This window comes from Erpetoichthys calabaricus, chromosome 2 (genome assembly GCF_900747795.2).
Source record: "Erpetoichthys calabaricus chromosome 2, fErpCal1.3, whole genome shotgun sequence".
Lineage (NCBI taxonomy): Eukaryota > Metazoa > Chordata > Cladistia > Polypteriformes > Polypteridae > Erpetoichthys > Erpetoichthys calabaricus.
This window is the reverse complement of record NC_041395.2, coordinates 110,759,998-110,780,738: the sequence shown is the minus strand read 5'-3', so window position 1 is coordinate 110,780,738 and position 20,741 is coordinate 110,759,998. Positions and strand designations below refer to the sequence as shown.

Sequence of the window (20,741 nt, the reverse complement as noted above, 5' to 3'; positions counted from 1 at the left end):
TTGAAAGAAGTAAAATAACATTTGAAAATCACAAAATAGCTGCATATTTTCATTCAGTTGTGGTCATTCAACTGTCCATTTTCAACAGACATATGCCCCTTTTCATTCAAAGCAAGGAATGTCCTGGAGTGTTTGCAAGGACACAGTGGTAATGTCATCTTAATGAAGTAGCCTCCTAAATATCATGCACTCTTAATCCATTTGATTATCTGCAGAATGAGATGAATCAAGTTTTTTCAGTAAAGATTTACCACCAATTAATTGAGCCAATATGAGTGAGCATTCTTGTGCTGCACATTATGTACCTTATTGAGTCTAACCCCTTCTGAATTCCATCTATTCTAAAAAAACAAGGTAATAAATGATGGACCAACTCATTTTTAGGCAACCATATCTATTACCATTAATGTACATACTGTTTCAACTGTTACTGCTACTACATCCTGTGCATGTTAAGTTAATCTTTGTCATTAAACTTGCATGATGTCAGTGTAGTGTGATGCATAACCATATGCTATAATGGACTGGTGCATAATCAAGGAATGGATTTTGCCTTAGTTTGGATTAAGCAATTATGTAAAATGGATAGATGAATGGAAAAGCATAATGGCCTCTTTAAAACGAAGTATGGATCTTTGTATTGTATGCATGGGCTTTATCATGGATCATTGTCCTGTCTAATGATGATTTTTGCTTTGTACTCAATGCTGGGTAGTCTCTGCCTGCCTCAACTTAGTACAAAGGTTAAGCAGGTTCAGAATATGAATTGTGGAATAAAATACTACAAAGTACTCCCTTTTATATATATTTAAGTATTTAACTCTCTAAAGAATTACTTCATAGAAGCATCTATTAAATTATCTTGACAAAGTTCTCTAGCCTCTGCCTTCAACAAAAATCCAATCTCATAACATGCTTTTGCCACTCCCTTTCTTGATTTTAGGGCTAATGTTTAAAATAATGTTTAGACAGTTTCTATCAGGCAGTGTGTTTTGTGTTTAAACAGTAAAGTCTAAGTATTATTTCATCAGACATAGCTACCCCATAGAGGTTATGGCTGTGATCTACTGCAGAGGCTGTTGTATTCTGGGTATATACAGTAACTGCCATGGAATGATATAGTTTCATACTTCTTAGTATGTCCATTTTGTTGGTGTGCCTTTTCTGGTGTTCCTTGTCTCACTAAGGTCCTTTTTTTGGTTTCTCAGTTTGAAGTACATTATGAAATTGTATGTCACAGTGGGCCTATGTTATTTCACTTTCATGAAGGAATGTATTTTGGTGAGGGTTTTTTTTTGATACCTTGATGACCTTGGTATACTTCACTTGGTCACCTCAAATCTTTCTTCTAAGACATGTATATAATATGTACATATATATAATATACGAAAGCAAGATAAGTACTGTACTCATAATAAATTAGAACTGGCTTTTAAAAATACTTATTTCCAAAAGGCCATGACACCATTCTTATATTTTCAACTTTTAAAGATGAATATGTGCAATAGATGATACAAGATCAAAAATTTTATTGATTTTCATTTAAACAGGTGCCTCTCTCTGTCTCGGCCACGGTTCACCCCAGGAGTGACAGTTGAAGAAGATAACTGCTGTGGTTGCAATGTTATTGCTATCAAGCGTTACTTTCTGGATGAAAATCTTCCGGGAGTTGACATTGTTTACACATCCTGTCATGATGCGGTAGGTCTGTTACTATGGGTTCATTCTTTTCCCAATATTTTTTTTTGTTTAAATCACATCTTCATTTGCTCACTTGACCTATATTTTTAACACAACAGGTTTATGAAACTCCATTTTTTGTCGCAGTGGATCATGGGAAGAAAAAGGTAGTCATTAGCATTCGAGGGACTTTGTCCCCCAAGGTAAGATTGCATCCTACGACTCCCTGCCAGCAACATTTTAAAAACTAAATGTGCACTAATGATGAAAAGCAGTAGGGGAGCACATCGAACACTTTTTTCAGTTGGCAGCAAGTCATGCTTTACCAAATTGTGCACCCAATACACTTTCCAAGGAAAGTATATAACATCAAAGAGCTTACAACACTTTGTTCCTGTTCTGTGCTGTATCAGATTTGTGTTCTTGACTAGAATTTAATTGTAGTTATTTTTTGTGCACTACAACCAGATATTTGCAGTGGCATGTATGTTATTTTAGTGAATGTTTGCAGTATTTTCTTTAACATAGCTCTAAATCACTTGGGTTTGGTTGTGGAGAATAAAATAATTGCAGTACTATAAATGTATATATTGGCGATATAGGTGAATCACAAGATGCTCTTAGAAATTATGGATGGATAATTATAGAATTATGTGTATCTTGGAATATATTATTAATATTTAAAGAATACTTGAATACTGAAAAATGGTGAAATGCTTGTGATGAAAGGAGTTCTAATTTTATATTTTGAAATGAAGTTGTTATATTATTATTACTTAAATAAGTCATATATGTGACCGCTTAATTCATGATTTATGGCCAAAAGCAACATAACTGAGAGTGAAATTTAGTTTTTAGCAGATATTGTGAAATTTAAAGGAATACTGCTCTGAAAAATTATGTTTTATAATGTACTTACCCCATGTGGTTTATAGTGATGACTGAGAAAAATGTGAAATTTCATGTGTTCATGGAAAGCTGAGATATGATGGCCAATGGACAAGCAGAAAACAATATCAAAAATTTCCATTAAATAATCTCACATTACTCATGATATAATCTACATGTCAGGTTATCCTGTTATATGCTCACAAAATGCAAAACATAAGCATTTTTCCTAAAATATTGTTAAATAAATACCTATGGAACATGAAAGTAGTACAGAAACAGAAAATTATTTACACAGGGTCACATTTTTTAATTGAAGACTGGACTCTCAACCAGTGAATGAGAGGGAGAAGCACACATAATGATTCTATACTTAGTTTGTATTTTAAGGATTTTTTTTCAGCCATACTGTGCAGGTCAGGCACTGCTGGCAGAATTCAATAAGAGTAATGATGAAAATATTTGCAGTAAAAATAAAATCATTATTATTTACTAGGAAAATGACCCATTTCTGGAAATTCCAGGAAACAAAGTACCTTCTTGGCATTTGTTCTGAAAAACCCCAAGAAATGCTTTCTCATAAATTTTTTAGTGCAAAATTTAAAACAAAGGCAATCAATGCATAATAAAAAGGAAAATTTAGCACTGTAAAATAGTGCTAATAGTAATAAATACATAAAAATACAGGTATTGTATGTAAATTTTTTTATGGGGGCTATTTATATGAGTGTAAAACTTTTTAAATATTCAGACCAATGTGACATACTGAATATTGTTGATCTTCACTGCACTCTGCAATATCACATTGTTGAATATGATGACTTTTGACATTCATGTTTGTATGCTTCTGAAACATCAAACATGCATTGTGAACGACAATCAATAGAACCTTCAAATATAAATAGTTAGTTTACAGGAGCTAATCTTAGGCCACATACAAAATCAGCACCATATAATAGCTCTTATAAGGTTTAGGGTCAAAATACATTTTGGTCATCCCTTGCTTAATCATAGATCTCAGTTTTAAAAATATTAAATCAGTGAAAATGGGTACAAATAATAAAAATATAAACTGTATATCTATTTACTTTTTCATTTATTCTGTACTCACAATAAATTACTCAAGGTTTCTCAAGACTTAACCTCCCATTCAAAGTTGTTTAATAAGTTTTTGTCCATATACCACAATTATTTATTATAATTAATTTTTCTTTTTACTATAATTATAATTATTTTTCATTTGTGCTTTAAAATTAGTAAATGTACTGTAACACACCACACCATTTTCTAAGCTTCCTTAATGGAGTTGAGTCACTGGAGAGCTGGAGCCTAACCCATCAAGCATAGGGTGCAAGGCAGGAGCGGAACACCAATCCACTGCAGGGTGAACACACGCACACTTGGTGGCCAATTTAACATCAACAATCCAGCTAACCTGTAGGTCTTTGGACTGTGGGAGGAAACCCATGCAGACACAAGGAGAACACGCAAACTACACAAATGGATTACCCAGGATGTTAACCGTGATCTCCTTACTGCAAGGCAGCAGCACTACCCATGCACCACCGTAACACCCAACTAGTAAATATAATAAAATAAAATAATTTTCAGGCTCTTAAATCAAAAAATTAAAATAGTTGGAAAAGGCGTTTAGACTTCATGTAGGCAGTGTTTTCTGGTTGTGTGTGTATCCTGAATGAACTTGACAGTATATCTCATGCTGTCCTACAGTTTATCTATACAATGCATTCCTGAAGTTTGTTTTTATTTTTACTGTAGATTTTTAAACCATTACTTTAACTTTGAAACTCATGATTTAAAAAGTTTTGTTTCCTAAGTTTGGTGTTTGTTTTTGGTCAATTACTTAAAAAGTACTAGCCCTGTTTTTAGGTAAGGCTTACGTGCCTAATTTTGTTTCTTTTTCTTTTGCTAAATAGCATTTTTTTGTTGTTAGCCCAGTCAGGATTCATAAAATTTTTACTAGTCGGTTTGCTTGCTCTACCAGTCTACATAAACAGTAAGAATAAAATTTGACCAGTGTTTACTAGAATTTAAATTAGTGGAAATGGTCATATTGCATATATTTTATGTTCTAATATCTTCTGAAGGAGGAAATTTTATCATGAAGTAACTGCCCTTTTAGACTTAATAACTAATTGTGCCACATTGCACTTTAATAATACTGCAACTACAAGTTTTAGGCAATCTCTCATACCAGTGGAGAGGAGTTTTGTCTCACTCTTTCTCATAGAACTGCTTTAATTTATTTTTTATTTTTTGAACATAGTCTGAGACAACAGGAAGCATGCTGTGTGGCCATATAACAAGATGTTATAGTTCTCCAGAAACAAAATGCTTCAATTTGTAACAGAGAAGTTATGCTATTTTTGATAATTCTTAGTATATATTTTTTGAGTTCCATATTTGCTAAAGCTACCATTTATTATTTATAAAAATTCACATTTGTGTGTGTACATGGCAGTTACATCAAGCTAACAGAGTTATGGTGCCTGTGGTTTAAGTCTGCAGACAGCTACAAAGGTTGAACAAGTTTTGCCATCTTTCCTCCAGTGGTCTGTCAGATGCTTCATTCTGACAAGCTGATTCTTCCTTTAACAGCTACACTTCAAAGCTCTGCATTGCTGATGACTACTTTCTCCTGTGTCTTCCAGGATGTCATGCTGATCTACATTGAATCTTAGTAATAAACGAATTTGAACCTTTAGGGTCAGGGTTATTTTATACAGTCAGCGAGCTACTGGGCAGGACAACTCATTGCCTTCTATCAGCTGTTTGTTTTACACCCCAAGACTTCAATAGTTTTGTTTTTTTCTGTTTTCTATTGCCATTTAGAACCATAGGATAAATACTCCTATATCTCTTATTTTATATAATAATTTTTATATATTGAGAACATTTGCACACCAAATATATGTAAAACTGAATTAAGTTAATTAAGGACATCCCATGTGAAGGAATTTTAATACACATTGTATCAGGTGTGCACTCCAAAATCACTGTGCGCTATGGTATACACAACAGAACTTAAAAAAGGCTCTAAGGAAATATCCAATTATTGTCTTTCTGTCTATCTATATCTATTTATTTGCTTATCTGCAGGATGCTTTGACAGATTTGACTGGGGATGCTGAGAGGCTACCTGTCGAAGGACATCATGGCACCTGGCTTGGACACAAGGTGAGAAATTGAGAACAGTTCATTGCTAAAAGAGATGCAAAAAAAAATTAATTGTAGACTGGTGTACCAGCAACCAATGTGGTCAGCATAAAGGAACAAAACCCTGTTAAAGTTATCAAACTTGGATTTAAAGCAAAAATGAAAGTGTTACTAAGCTAACCCATTAAAGGGACAAGCAACACCTTAAAGATAGTGAACAAATTTACCTTAATTATAATATTTAAGAACAATAAATTCTCTATGTGAACATTTGTGTAGTCTACCTTGCACTTGGCTGATTAGCGTAATAATGGTAACTAAATTTTAGTATGAGACCTTATCACTGCTTACATTTTTTTTTTTGGTTGCATAGGCATATTTGTAATTTAGAATTGGCTCCTACATTTGGAACTCTGAGAATTCACCAAACAGTATGAATATGGAAATATCATTAGCTTTTATTTTCTTTTTCTTTTGGACAATATTTGATGCTGGGTGTTCACTCTTATAAACAAAGTTCCTGTTCCAAGGTTATGAGAGGTAGTTTGATCATAAAGAACCAGCAGAGGCCATGAAGAACAGAAGAAGAATGAAAAATTCCACGCTAGCAGGCAGCCATTATAATTGCCACAAATATTACAAAGTGGTACAAGCAGTCTCTTCATCAGTTTTGAAGTGAAAAATGGAATTCTTAAACTTTGGGTTTTCACCATTGATATAAAAGCTGAGAGAAATGTAGCATCTATTGAAAAAAATCCCAGTTTAAGATTGTCTCCTTTTGTAATATTATTTATTTTTTAATTTTAAGAAGACCTATATCTTGTGATCACAGTGCATGCTCCAAAGTTTGTATGCAGCAATGCTGAAGTGAAATGAACCTGGTACAATTACTACCTGCAGAATAGCCTTAATTAAGAGGCTAACAAAAATGCTTGTGAGCTTTCTTTTGCCCTTTGAATTCCAGAAGAGGGAAGCAAGTTGAAATGCATTCTACACACGCTTGTGTAGTAGGAGCAAGGTAAACACAATAGTGACTGTTTTATTATCAGTTAAATTAGTGCCTATGGCTTGAGGTGAGACATTTTTTTCACTGATATCAGACTCAGGAGGAAGGTAAATATTATATTTTTGCTGGGCTACGTTTTAATTCCTTTGACCTTTTCAAGGTCTGCTGCCAAGAATACATCTCAGTATTGCTTTGCAGTTGCTTTTAAATGTTATACTTTTAGGAGTATGTGACTCTAATCAGCCAGACACTTGTGATTCCTGTACTTTTGTGCATATTTGGCTACTTTGGCCTCTTTAGGTGTTTCTTTGGCATTCAAGACATAAGCTGTTGAGTGGCATTTGGACCTTCTACCGCTCAGTGGGATCACAAAACATTTTCATGGTATCAGAGGCAAAGCATGAGAATGAGCTGGATGATCATTTTGTAGTACAATAATGATGGGCTGCTATGAAAAAAATCTAAGATGGCTAAATCACTGTAAAAACAAATTACCTTTTCGCCATAAAAAACAGAAATAGTCTCTGATAATGTTATCTGTTATATGATAAAACTATCTGAAAGGGAATACTCCACCCAAAAAATATTCTGATATTTTCATTCAAAACTGAGATAAAAAGAATTCTGCTACAAGTCAGTAGTGACTGTTAGACAGCAGCATACAATATCAAAATGTCCATGAAAAAAAATTATTTCTCGTGTTACATAATCCACATATCAGTTCACCCAAGTCACATGCTCACAGCATCCCAAACACATGCACTTTTACTAACATTTTGTTTTATAAGTCATTGCTGTAAATGTACTCTTAATGTATTCCAATACCAAAAAAGTTGGGATACTATGTAAAATGTAAATAAAAACAGAATGCAATGATTTACAAATCTCAAATTCACATTTTATTCATAATAGAACATAGAAAATATGTCAGCTGTTGAAAGTGAGACATTTTTACTATTTCATGAAAAATATTACCTCATTTTCAATTTGATGGCAGCAACACATCTCAGAAAAGTTGGGACGGGGCAACAAAAGGCTGGAAAAGTAAGTGGTACTAAAAACAAACAGCTGGAGGAACATTTTGCGACTAATTAGGTTAATTAGCAACAGGTCAGTGACATGATTGGGTATAAAAAGAGCATCTTAGAGAGGCAGAGACTCTCAGAAGTAAGTAAAGATGGGCAGAGTCTGCAAAAAACTACATCTACAAATTGTGGAACAATTTCAGAATAATGTTCCTCAACATAAAATTGTGAAGACTAAATATCTCATCATCAACAGTGCATAATATTCAAAAGAGTCAGAGAATCTGGAGAAATCTCTGTGCACAAGGGACAAGGCCAAAAATTAATATTGAATGCCCATGATCCATCATGCAAAGAAGAAGCCATATGTGAAAATGATCCAGAAATGCCACCATCTGCTATGGGCCAAAACGTGTTTAAATGGACTGAAGCAAGTGGAAAACTATTCTGTGGTCAGATGAATCAAAATTTGAAATTCTTTTTGGAGCACATGGACACAGCATCCTCCGGACTAAAGAGGAGAAGGACCATCTGGGTTGTTATCACCACTCACTTCAAAAGCCTGCATCTCAGATGGTATGGGGGTGCATTAGTGCCTATGGATTTGGCAGCTTGCACATCTGGAAAGGCACCATCAGTGCTAAAAAGTATATACAGGTTTTAGAGCAACATATGCTCCCATCCAGATGACTTAAAAAAAAAAAAATATGGGGTGGAGTGGTGGCTCTGAGGCTAAGGATCTGCGCTGGTATCCCGAAGGTTGCCGGTTCGAATCCCCGTCACTGCCAAAAGAGATCCTACTCTGCTGGGCCCTTGAGCAAGACCCTTAACCTGTAATTGCTCCAGGGGCGCTGTACAATGGCTGACCCTGCGCTCTGACCCCAAGGGGTATGCGAAAACTTACAAATTCCTAATACGAGAAATCGTATAAGGCGAAATAAAGAACAAAAAAAAAAAAAAAAATATTTCAGCAAGACAATGCTAAACTGCATACTACAGTCTGGCTTCATAGTAGTAAAGTCCGGGTGCTGAATTGGCCTGCCTGCAGTCCAGACCTTTTCACAAGTTGAAAACATTTGTTGCATCATGAAACAAAAAATATAATAAAGAAGACCCAGGTATGTTGAGCAGCTAGAATCCTATATCAGAATTAAATGTGACAACATTTCTCTCCCAAATGTCCAGCAAGTGGTCTGCTCAGTTCCCAGACATTTACAGACTGTTGTTGAAAGAAGAGGGTTGCTACACAATGGTAAACAAGGCCATGTTCCAACTTTTTTGAAACGTGTTGCTGCTATCAAATTTAAAATGACCTTATTATTCTATTAAAATGGTACATTTTCTTAGTTTAAACATTTGGTATGTTTTCCATGTTCTGTTGTGAATGAAATATAGGTTTATGAGATTTGCAAACCATTGCATTCTGTTTTTATTTACATTTATATACAGTGTCCCAACTTATTTGGAACTGAGGTTGTAAAAATGGATGCTCTCAGATGCGAACAAGCATTGGAATTGAAGACCACCACCTCTCTCTCCCCCCAACCCCATTCACTAGTTACTAATCCAGCCCAGTAACAACTTATTCATTGGCTAACGTTGCATTTCACACAATAGCAACAGTGCTAAATTCACTGAGACATATGTGCAACTAAGATTAAAAAATAAAGATAAGTGAGTAAAAACATTATCAGGAAGATAATATGCCTTGGACTTCTGCATATCTGAGATGCTTCAACAAGCAGAACATCAGTTCACCCATGCAGATTCACAACCTGCAACCAAATAACTCCAAGGTACTCCAGTTGTGGATACGAATATAAATGTAACGACAGGAGGTGGGTCTACAATTCAAATGCTAGTTTGCATCTGAATGTGTTTCATTTTAGTTCACAAGAACTTTTTCCTGAAGTGGCTTTTTTAACAATATTTTAGTAAAAATACGTGTTTAGGACGTTGTGAGCATACAACTGAATTACTTTAAATGGATGTACTTATCTTGTATTAGAAACTTTCCATTCTTCATGAAAACATGAGATTCATATTTTTCCGGACCATAACTACAAACTGCAAGGAGTAAGTAATATGTTAAAAAAAAAAAAATTGTGTGGGGTTATACCTTTAAATTTTGTGCCAATAAACTAGAATATGCATTTTTTATTCTCTATAGTTGTGTGTTATGAAACTGGAAACTAGAGGCTACACTAGTAACTAATTCCTTGCTAAAATATTTAAAGAATGTGAAGCATTTTCATGTTAACCCCCTCTGCTTTATTTTCTTAATGAAATCTAGCATGATAACATGCTTGATTTGTGTGACCAGACATATTTCCTATATATAGTTTTTACTGCAGCAGCTTGAAAATATTTGGATGCCTTGTCTGAATCTGCAATTGTGTGTTTCGTCTCTATGAAAAGTGCAGTGTAAAATTAAGGGTAGCTTGATAACATTGTGCAAACTAAGTTACTTGGAAAAAAGGCTATTTTCTGACTTGATGTAAATCCATACCATCAAACAATCATTTCATGGCTCAAAAGAAGAAAAATACAACAGAAGCTGGGAATGCTCTCAAAAAGTAAACTTACTATATATTATAAGAAATAACACAAAATCTAACAAAAAAGAATACATTAAAATATGCATATTACAACAAAGAAGAAGGAGTGCCCATATAACAAGTTCATTCTCCACAATATCAAACACTGGATCAGGTGCTCCAGTGTAAAACAAGGCCACATGTTGGAGATTTCTGAAGATACAAAATTCAAACAACATAGAACATTGCCTTTCAAGGTAAATTAAGACAGCCAGACACAGGTGAAGAATAAACAAGTGATCATCTTACTCATTTCTGGAATCCCCTGTCTGCACAGAATGGGAGAAAGATCTTATGAAAACACCACATAGTCAGTTTACAAAACACAAACAATTTACAAGATTATAATTAGAATATTGTGTTACCTTCAACCTTGAACTAAGCATGCTAGTTCACAAACAGTACCAGGCTGCTGTTCTGCTTCATAAAAACAAAAATACTGGAAACTATTTGGTGGCAATAGCAAAAACATATAGCAGATGTAAATATTTTTATACAAAATAAGTTAATTTATCTCATGCAATACATTACTGTTTAATAAAGAGAGTGGAAACTATTTTAATGAGGCTTTCCATATGTTACTTTTATGCTCAGATATTCTAAGCCTAACAAAGTCCAACACTTTTTCCATGCAATAAAGTCAATATGGACAAAATAGTAATAGACTCCTCAATTTGTGCCACAATCCAGCCTTAATAAAATTTGGTCTGATCATTCCTCCAAAGTTACAAGAAATGTATTTAGAAATTGGTTATATTTTATTCAGTTTACTTAAAATGGACATTAGTAATGTTCTCAATATTTTATGTTTTTCAGCTAATTTATACACATGCATGTAGTCATTTGTTCCATGAATTTTTTTCCTAGGGCATGGTGCTGTCTGCAGAGTACATTAAAAAGAAGCTTGACCAGGAGATGATCCTCTCGCAAGCCTTTGGGAGAGACCTGGTAATTTAAACTTCTGTTGTCCTTCCTTCTACTTTAAAAGATTTTCTGCAGCAAGCCTAAAGATTATACACGTTTTTAACCAGAGGTTACAATATCTGTGAGTTTAGGTTTCTGTGCTGGCTAATACCAAACTTGGGTCTTGGGAAGCAAACACTGAACAGAAAATTTGTTCTCTGCAGGGCTTTTCCATTCTCATACCAAAGTTCACTTGTGTGAGTCATTATAGAGTTATTTTAGAATCAACATTATATATTACCTTCATGTCTATGGGATGTGTGAGGAAATCAAGAGTTCCTAGAGAAAAGTCATGCGAACACAGACTGACTGCAAATTCAACAGAATTAATGCTTATGCCAAGATTTATAACCAGGACTTCCAAACTGCGAACCAACAGCACTAACCATTATAAAATTTGTTCCTATACACAGGATAACTGTTTTTACTATATTTACTATACATTGTTTGCATTTTATTAAAGGCTTCATTAGGACAATTTAGTTTTAATATTCATTTTGCAGTGCACATTAATACTGCATATTAATTCGCAGTCACAGCAACTGTCTCTTTAAGGAAAAAGGAAGCACATCTGCTCCCAGAGTTTTCTGTGGCAGACTTATTCTGTTCTATATTTTATCTGGATTTTTTTTCTGATGGGATTTACTTGAGGGTTTAGTCTTTTGAGAGAGATTCTATTTTTTGGCAGAGTGCATAAATGTAGGGCAAGATCTTTTTTTGTAGCAATTACTGTGTTACCTTACCATTCTATCTCTTTTTGTCCTTCACTGATCAGTTTTCCCATCCATGACTTCTCTATATTATTTTTGTCTCTATAATTTTTCTTTTGTTGTATTTATTTTCTTATATGCTGGCAGTATGTCATATTCACTTATTTTGCTACTGATGAGTTGTTTTTCTCATCTTCCTCTGTCCCTGGTGCATTGCGTTTTTTGTTCATATTGTATTTCTGGCACACCTGTAGTAAACAGGGTGTTATACTGTGTAAGCGGTTATAGATACACACCTGTATTATCTCTTACTCTTTTCCTTTTTTGTCAGTTCTCATTAGATCAGAATTGTTCAATCCACATGATGTGCACACATAGTGACAAAGGTCTGAGAAATAAACAATTAAAGAGTAACATTACATTTGAAATGTTTTTTATGTCAAGATAAACAGGCATTGACAACATGTCATTTTTTTGTTTTGTTGGCATTCTTTAACTGTCCCATATAGCCTTACATTTAGTGGGATGTTAATCCTTCTGCCTGATTCCCTAAATTGTGAATTGAATAGTTGGGAGATCTAGGGACCTGGGTTCGATTCCCAGGTCCTCCCTGCATGGAGTTTGCATGTTCTCCCCGTGTCTGCATGGGTTTCCTCCGGGCGCTCCGGTTTCCTCCCACATTCCAAAGACATGCAGGTTAGGTGGATTGGCGATTCTAAATTGGCCCTAGGTGTGTGCTTGGTGTGTGGGTGTGTTTGTGTGTGTCCTGCGGTGGGTTGGCACCCTGCCCAGGATTGTTTCCTGCCTTGTGCCCTGTGCTGGCTGGGATTGGCTCCAGCAGACCCCCATGACCCTGTGTTCGGATTCAGCGGGTTGGAAAATGGATGGATGGATTATAAATGAGTGTGATTTGTGTTTTATGATGTATCCCACTATGGTCACCATGCAGAGGGAAATGCTTCATTATGAAGTGTAGACCAATACACCACTCTTGCTTGGATGGTCAGCTTTTTAAGTGTCAATAACCCACACTTGTTCTCTAAGCATATATTTTTTTGAATTCATCTCAGACAGGAAATATTTTTTTTTTGCTTTGTAGAATATTTTACCTAAATCTAGAAGCTGCTTTATTTTTTAAATGTTTAAAATAGACATCATTTATAGTTTGGGATACAATAACATAACTACACTATGCGGGCATGGTTTAGTGATACAGTGTTGAGTGCTCATGTAATGCTGATATGGTGTCTAGGTTTTGCAGTCTGGCTCAGTCTGTGTTTGTTCATCTAGTTTTTCTCTGGGCATTCTGGTTTCTTCCCACACCTCCTGATACTGCCAAGATATTCTATAAATCCCTATAACATTGTGATGGGAAAAGTTGGTCAAGAAAATTGTTAAATGTTTTTGCTTACTTTCCTATCTTAGAAGGCTTGATCATTCGAAACAGATCAGAGATAAAGGGGATTTTCAGAGAAAGACTTGAACAGAAAGTATCACTATGTGCAGATGATATGGTACTGTATAGGGCGGCACGGTGGCACAGTGGTAGTGCTGCCGCCTCGCAGTTTGGAGACCTGGGTTCACTTCCCGGGTCCTCCCTGCATGGAGTTTGCTTGTTCTCCCCTAGTGTGTGCTTGGTGTGTGGGTGTGTGTGTGCTCTGCAGTGCCTTGCGCCATGTGTTGGCTGGGATTGGCTCCAGCAGTCCCCCGTGACCCTGTAGTTAGGGTTGGATAATGGATGGATGGATGGTACTGTATATATCAGTATATATATATATATATATATATATATATATATATATATATATTATATATATATATATATATATATATATAATGTGTGTGTGTGTATATAAAATTCTGTGCCAGCAGTCCTAAAAGCATTAGCATTAAAATCAATTTGAATAAAATCTTGCTTTTTCCAGTGAATTCTCTAGCAAGTAATATTGGACGGGATATCTTCCCATTTATCTTAGTAGATCAGTTTAAATATCTAGGGGTAAATATCTATCTGCATGGAAAAAATTTAAACAGATGTCACTACAGTAGGTGGTCTACCCCCCACCTTATGTTAGCAGGGAGAATCAACATTGTTAAGATGACCATCCTTGCCAAGCTGCTCTTCCTATCTCAAAGCTTTCCCATAAACATTAACGAATCATTTTTAAGAAATTAGACTCAATAATAAATTCATTTATTTGGAATTCATAGCATCCACGCATCCAAAGGGAGACTCTGCAATGACTTAAAGCAGAAGGGGGCATGGCACTACCCAACTTTCAGTTTTATTACTTGGTGACAAATATACAAACTATAAAGACTTGGACATCAACACAAATTGATGAATATCCATAAACCTGGTCTGCAATAGACATAAAATCTTGCAGTACTTCTTTATATTCCCTGCTCTATGCCCCAGTTAATGCAACCTACCGTCATTACACAAAAAATCCAATTACCCTTCATTCTTTCAAAACATGGAACCAATATAGGAAGCACTTTAAAACAGAAAAGCTTTTATCTGTTGTACCTCTACATAACAACCACCTTTTTCCACCCTCTCAAACATACAGTATACACTATTCAATGTCTAGAAAACGTCCGGGATTAAAACACTTGGAGACTTTTACATAGTTAATGTCTTTGCATCTTGCAAACAATTATGCTTCAAATACAACTTCTTATCAACACATTTCCTACACTACTTTCAAGCTGGAAACTTTGCTAAGCAGAACCTGCCCAATCTTCCTCACCTTCCACCTTGCTCTAGATAGCATCTCTACAATTTATAAAAATATATCAAAGTCTCTTTCTTTCAAAGACCCCAGAGTACATTGGGGAAAGGATCTGTGACGCAATATTTCAGGCAGCCATGCACAGAATATACTCGAGCTCTATATGTGCAAAACATTTAGTCATTCAGCTTAAAATTTTTTGTCAAGCACATTTATCTCATTTAAAATTGTCCAAAATATTTGTTGTAGTCTAGCTCCAGCCTCACTGGGCCATGTGCTCTGGGTGTGCACCAAATTAACAATATTTTGAACAAAAGTCTTTGCATGCCTATCAGACAGCCTTGGCGTCACAATCACTCCTAACCCTTTAACAGCATTTCTTGGTATACTCCCAGACAGAGTATAAACAAACTGTAATTTCCTTTACTACACTTCTAGCACATAGACTTATCTTGTTCAACTGGAAGAATCCCACCCCACCATTCTTAAGTCAGTGGGTAACCAATGTTCTATACTACTTAGAGGATCTGTTCAAAACTTTTTAGAAATATGGTGGGATATAATCCATAATATTTTAGAATAAGCTTCTATTTTGAGGAAAAGGATACCCTTCTTTTCTTGCTCCTTTCATAGATTAGCTTTGGTTACTGACTTCTGTCTCTTTCTGTTGGGTGGGGGTCGAATTTTGCTTTGATTTGTTAAGTTTGTCTTGACTGTATGGAATATTATCTGTTTCTAATTAAAATCAGTAAAAGAAGAAGGCTTGATTTTTTCATCAAGTGTGCCAAATGCTTTTCTGAGCACATCAGGGAGCCTTTCAATAAACTGTTCTTCATATAGCTGCATTGATGCAGAGCAGTTCTGTATCAGAATTTTCAATAACAGACAAGTCTTTATGCAGCAAACAACATCCTTATGTCCATATTTCTTTAGTTGCAAATCAATTCATTCAGTGTTGATACATATGAATTTCAAAACAAGCTTGACTCAGTGGCAATTCTGGGGAAATGTTCTGTTTATGTTTTTTTATTATTCCATGTATATGTGTGTTATTTTCAGTCAACATGTGGCAATATATAAACTAAGAAAAACTAAGCACACGGTCATATTCAGAATTGCTCATTTGTTTTAATTAAATTGTAGTGGCAGATTTTTGGTAGGGGAGTAATTGTATCCTGGCAAGGTACTACAGACATTCAGCCAAGTGTAAGTTTTTGATTTGGAGACTTATTTATTCCTTTTTTATTTTCATTTCCCTCTCCATATTTTATTTAATGAGTATCACAATAGGGTTGTCTGTATGTACTCCAGTTTTCCTTCCTTTGTTTTAAAGATAAGAATGCTAGGTTACAGTAATTACCAACTCTAATTTTTTCTGCTTTAAGAAAGTGTAGATGTGTGCTGTGGTGTACCCTGGACTGGTGTCTTTTCTAGAGCCACTTCCATCTCCTTTTTAATGCTGCCAGATTCACCATGCCCTAAAAGTTGGATAAAGCAGGTTTATAAAATACATTGATAAATAGACTATGGCAAGGCTTTGCTTTAGAATAATTAAGCTCACTTTCTTTGTTTGCCACTCTTTTTTCCATTGATGAGGTTCGGGGAACAAAGCATTATGGACTGATTGTAGTGGGGCATTCGCTGGGAGCCGGGACTGCTGCCATCTTGTCTTTTCTTCTCCGGCCCTTCTATCCATCCCTCCATTGTTATGCTTATTCACCACCAGGTGGGCTGCTCAGGTGAGAACTACATAATAAATATACAAGTATTTTTCTTTTCAAGTGAAAAACAGTTTAATCAAAAGTAAATCCAATATAGTAATGAAAGCAGCAAGACAGTTCAACATAGCAGGATTACAGAAGTACATGACCTACAATTATAACACACTCGATTTATAAAAATATATGTCATTTATTTTAAAATAAGTAAAATATGCAGTTTTATTTGAATCTGTTTACATATTAATTTGTACATAAATTATATTCCTGTTTCTGTGCAAACCTTACAAACTGTATGGAATAGTAAATCTACAAAGAGAGGGTGTAAAACACCAATGAAAACTTTATAAATCAATGCTTTTAATGAGGTTAATTAAGTCTGAAAATTAGGTCAAGAGTCAAAGATTTTGGCATTTTTATAAAAGGTAAAAGTGATAGTTAACATTAGTCACAACTGCAGTTGTAACCTGCTGGGCTGGCTGCTTTGAGCAGCTGTTTAAAGCTGATCCTCTGGCTAGGATGTTGATCCTCTGGCTTAGGATGTTGGATATCTCTAGGTCCACGGTTCTTGAGGCTGATCCTCAAATTAGCTGTGAACCACCAAGTCTCACTGAGAATGCACAGGTGGTGAACCAGCTGAGGATAGGGAAGGCTGCAGGGATCTGTAATATCCGGGGTGAACTTCTCCAGGCTGGTGGTAAGGTTGTCCTCCTGGCATTGCAAATATCTTTGCTTCCATTTGGGAGACAGGCAGAGACATTTTGGAAAACAGGACTTGTCATTCCTATCTAGAAAGGGAAGGATGAGCGCCTGGATTGCAGCAACTACAGGGGAATAACTCTGCTCTCGGTGTCAGGTAAAGTCCTTGCTAGGGTCATCCTCAATAGGATCCATGATCACTTGCTCACCTACCAGTGACCGGAACAGTCTGGTTTTACGCCTAAGAAGTCTACCATTGACCACATCCTGGCACTGAGGGTTCTCATGGAGTGCAATTGTGAATATCGACAGAATTTCTTTACAGCCTTTGTCGATTTTCTCAAATTGTTCGACTCAGTTGATCAAACTGCCCTCTGTGACATCCTGAGGGTTCGCAGGATCCCCTCAGGGTTGCTGGATATCATGGCCAGCCTGTAGACTGGTACTGTGAGTGCTGTGCAGAGTGGAGACAGAACCTCTGCGTTTTTCTTAGTTGATTATGGGGTTCGTTAGGGGTGTGTTCTTGCTCCTTCTCTGTTCAATGCTTGTATGGACTGGATGTTGGGCAAGATCATGGGGTCCAGCGGCTGTGGGGCATCCGTTGGTGAAGAAACATTCACGGATGTTGACTTTGCTGACGATGCTGTGATCTTCGCAGAGTCAATGGAGGCTCTGATTGGGGCTCTTGAGAGACTGAGCGAGGAGTCTTAGTGTCTGGGCTTGCGAGTGTCCTGGATAAAAACCAAGATCCAGGCGTTTAATGACCTCTTGGGCACAGCCATCAGCAATGTGTCTGTTTGCGGAGGCAGTCTCGACCTTGTAAGAGGTTTACTTAACTTGGCAGTGACATTCATGTCTCTGGTGACTCTTCCTATGAAGTCAGTAGACGGATTGGGAGAGCGTGGGGGGTCATGAGGTCGCTGGAAAGGGGTGCATGGTGCTCCCAATATCTATGCAAAAGGACGAAGGTCCAAGTCTTTAGAGTCCTGGTGATTCCTGTCTTGCTATATGGTTGCGAGCCATGGAATCAATCAATCACATATCCTTGTGAAATCAAACCATAAAATTGCTATTTTATACTTTGATAACTGGAGATTGAAAACATTAATTATGTAGCAGAACTTAGAAAAGAACTAAAAGTTTTGTGAGACCTGGATATCAATAATGTGAATGTTCTAGGTTTTTATTTTGTCTTTTACAGTAGACATCCATTTTCAAAACCATTGCATCAACTACGGTAGTTTTTTTCTTTGAATTATATTGTTAAGCACCTCGTCAACATCTTCTAAATCTTATGCTCTGTGACAGATAGTAAAATTTGATTTTTTTTATTAAAAACATTTAGAAATTTCTTATTGGATAGTTGGATATGTAGGCAATGGTCAGCACTATTACTATTTAAATATGGGGTGATATATCATGTATACTGTATACTGCATTTACACATATATGGATGACCATGTGATGAAATGCATATATATCTCTGCCCATATGTTTAAATCAATCAATATAGCTTTCACTCAAATGGAAACAAAAAGTTAAAGTCACCAAAAAAGTCGGCCAAGTCATGCATGTTATGTTCTTCTTCCCTTTTGAGAAAAACCTCATTAAGAGTTGACTACATTCATTACAGAATTATACCCCTCAGAAATTTAACAACAGTAAACAGAATGGATCTTTATATAATTTATTACCATTTTTTAAGAGGTTACATACCTTAAGCATTAAACAAGGTTACAGATCTGTGGCTTGTAAATTCAGTGAAATCCCTTGATAGTATGGTTTGCCTGCTAAATGTAGAACCTACATCAAGCAAGTATGGTGTGTGCCAAAGATAATTAAACCAGTCAGATAAGAAGGAGGCTAAGCAAAAGAGGGAACAAAAAAAAATAACAGATGTTGAGCTGGAGAAGAGAGCAGCTCAGTTAACCATAGTGTTACAGTTCTGTGCAGCCTCTCACAGCAAAAGGGCGCAGTAACTGACTAGCCAAGTGTTGTAATTGCACTTGCTTTCTGGATGCACAGTTGATGTTGCCTGAGGCCTCACAGAATTTTCTTTCATATACAAAGCATCAGTGTCACAATGAAGAATATGGCACTTATTACAAAAATGTTTGAGGAAAAAAATGCAGTGATATGCACTGTTGCAAATTGATTTTAGGGAAATTACATGCATGTAAGGTTCTGTAGATTAGTAAAAGATTTGTGTAAGGTATGTCAAAATCATTAGCTTATTTAACTGCTCAAGGCATGTTTTATTTTTCTGTTAAAATGTTAGACCTCATTATCCTTTTATTTTTACTGAGTTAGGCTTTAAAGAGTGTAGAACAAAAAGTCAAACTGAACAATAAAAAATCTATAATGATCAACACCTTTGCTTAGCCCTTAATGAATCTCATTCCAAAGGATGCTCATGACAACAGGAAAATGGATGAGTCCAATTTCACAGACAAGTGGCTTAGTTGAGTAAACTCAGATAATAGTCCCTAAACTGTTTGGTTTTGTTTGTTGATTCAGGGCATCCTGCATGCAGCACAGCAGCCAACAGGTTTCCAAGAAAAAATACCTGTAAGCAATTATAGGCATCCTAGATTTAAGGCATTTGAGGAAAATATCCAAAGCTCCTTTCACTGTAGACAAAAGAAAATGCTACTTCTGCACATACGATATGACATTTTGTAATACAAAGCATAGTGTGTGTATTGCATTATTTAAAAAAATTATTTATGAGTTATTTGGAAGAGTCAGTTTTTTACTACATTATTCACCACTGTTTATCTTATTCCATTTTGATCCATTATCAGCTCGTGCGCAATGATTGATTGATCAGTTTAGTTGTTTTTGTGCTTGACATTGCTTAAGGTAGTTTTTTAGTCCACATAATCTACACATCATGTTGCAGGTTGAATGTGAAGCTAACTATGGAAAGAGATCAACAATCTTTCTCTAATTAAGATGCATTATTTAGAGTAAAGAGGAGGTAGAGTACAATGAAATAATATTAAACTGCAGTTTGATAAAGAGTAATAAAGTAGCTCTGTATGCTTATTTTATGAAGGACAATAAAATTATTTTAGCATAATATTAATGGTATCCTTATTTTTTGCTGATTGTTTTTATTAATACCATCAAGAACATAACTGGAGACATTCTGAAGGAGGAACATTTTTGTTTTCTTTCAACCATGAGACAGTACTTTAAAGAGTGTCACCAGAAAGCTAATTTTAAAAAATAATGTTTAATTTAGTAGTGTTTAACACTAGAATTACCAGAGCCTACGAGAAAACTCGTAAATAAGTCCCACCTTAAATCGCTTCACACCTCTCCATCAGCATCTTTTGTCTTGTAAATGTGTCGATAAGCAGCCTACTATCACATCTCCCCACCGCCGCACAGTTTTCTCAGCTCAAGTCTGTTTACCTGCGTGTCAGTTGCTTAGAGTTGTATAGAGTGAGAAGTCAAGTACTATATGGTTATTTGGAACACATGCATTTCATGTGTGTTCCGTGTGTACAACAATCTATATAAACACATCGTTAAAAC

General features: G+C 35.7%; 1 protein-coding gene across 1 annotated transcript in view; it reads left to right on the top strand.

Moving 5' to 3' along the window:
- dagla (diacylglycerol lipase, alpha) overlaps positions 1-20,741 on the top strand; it is a 343,026-nt gene that overhangs the window by 272,935 nt on the left and 49,350 nt on the right. Inside the window, 5 exon segments of the mRNA XM_051923753.1 lie at positions 1,551-1,701; positions 1,800-1,883; positions 5,689-5,766; positions 11,241-11,321; positions 16,378-16,520. Of these exon segments, the coding sequence (XP_051779713.1) occupies positions 1,551-1,701; positions 1,800-1,883; positions 5,689-5,766; positions 11,241-11,321; positions 16,378-16,520 (537 nt within the window).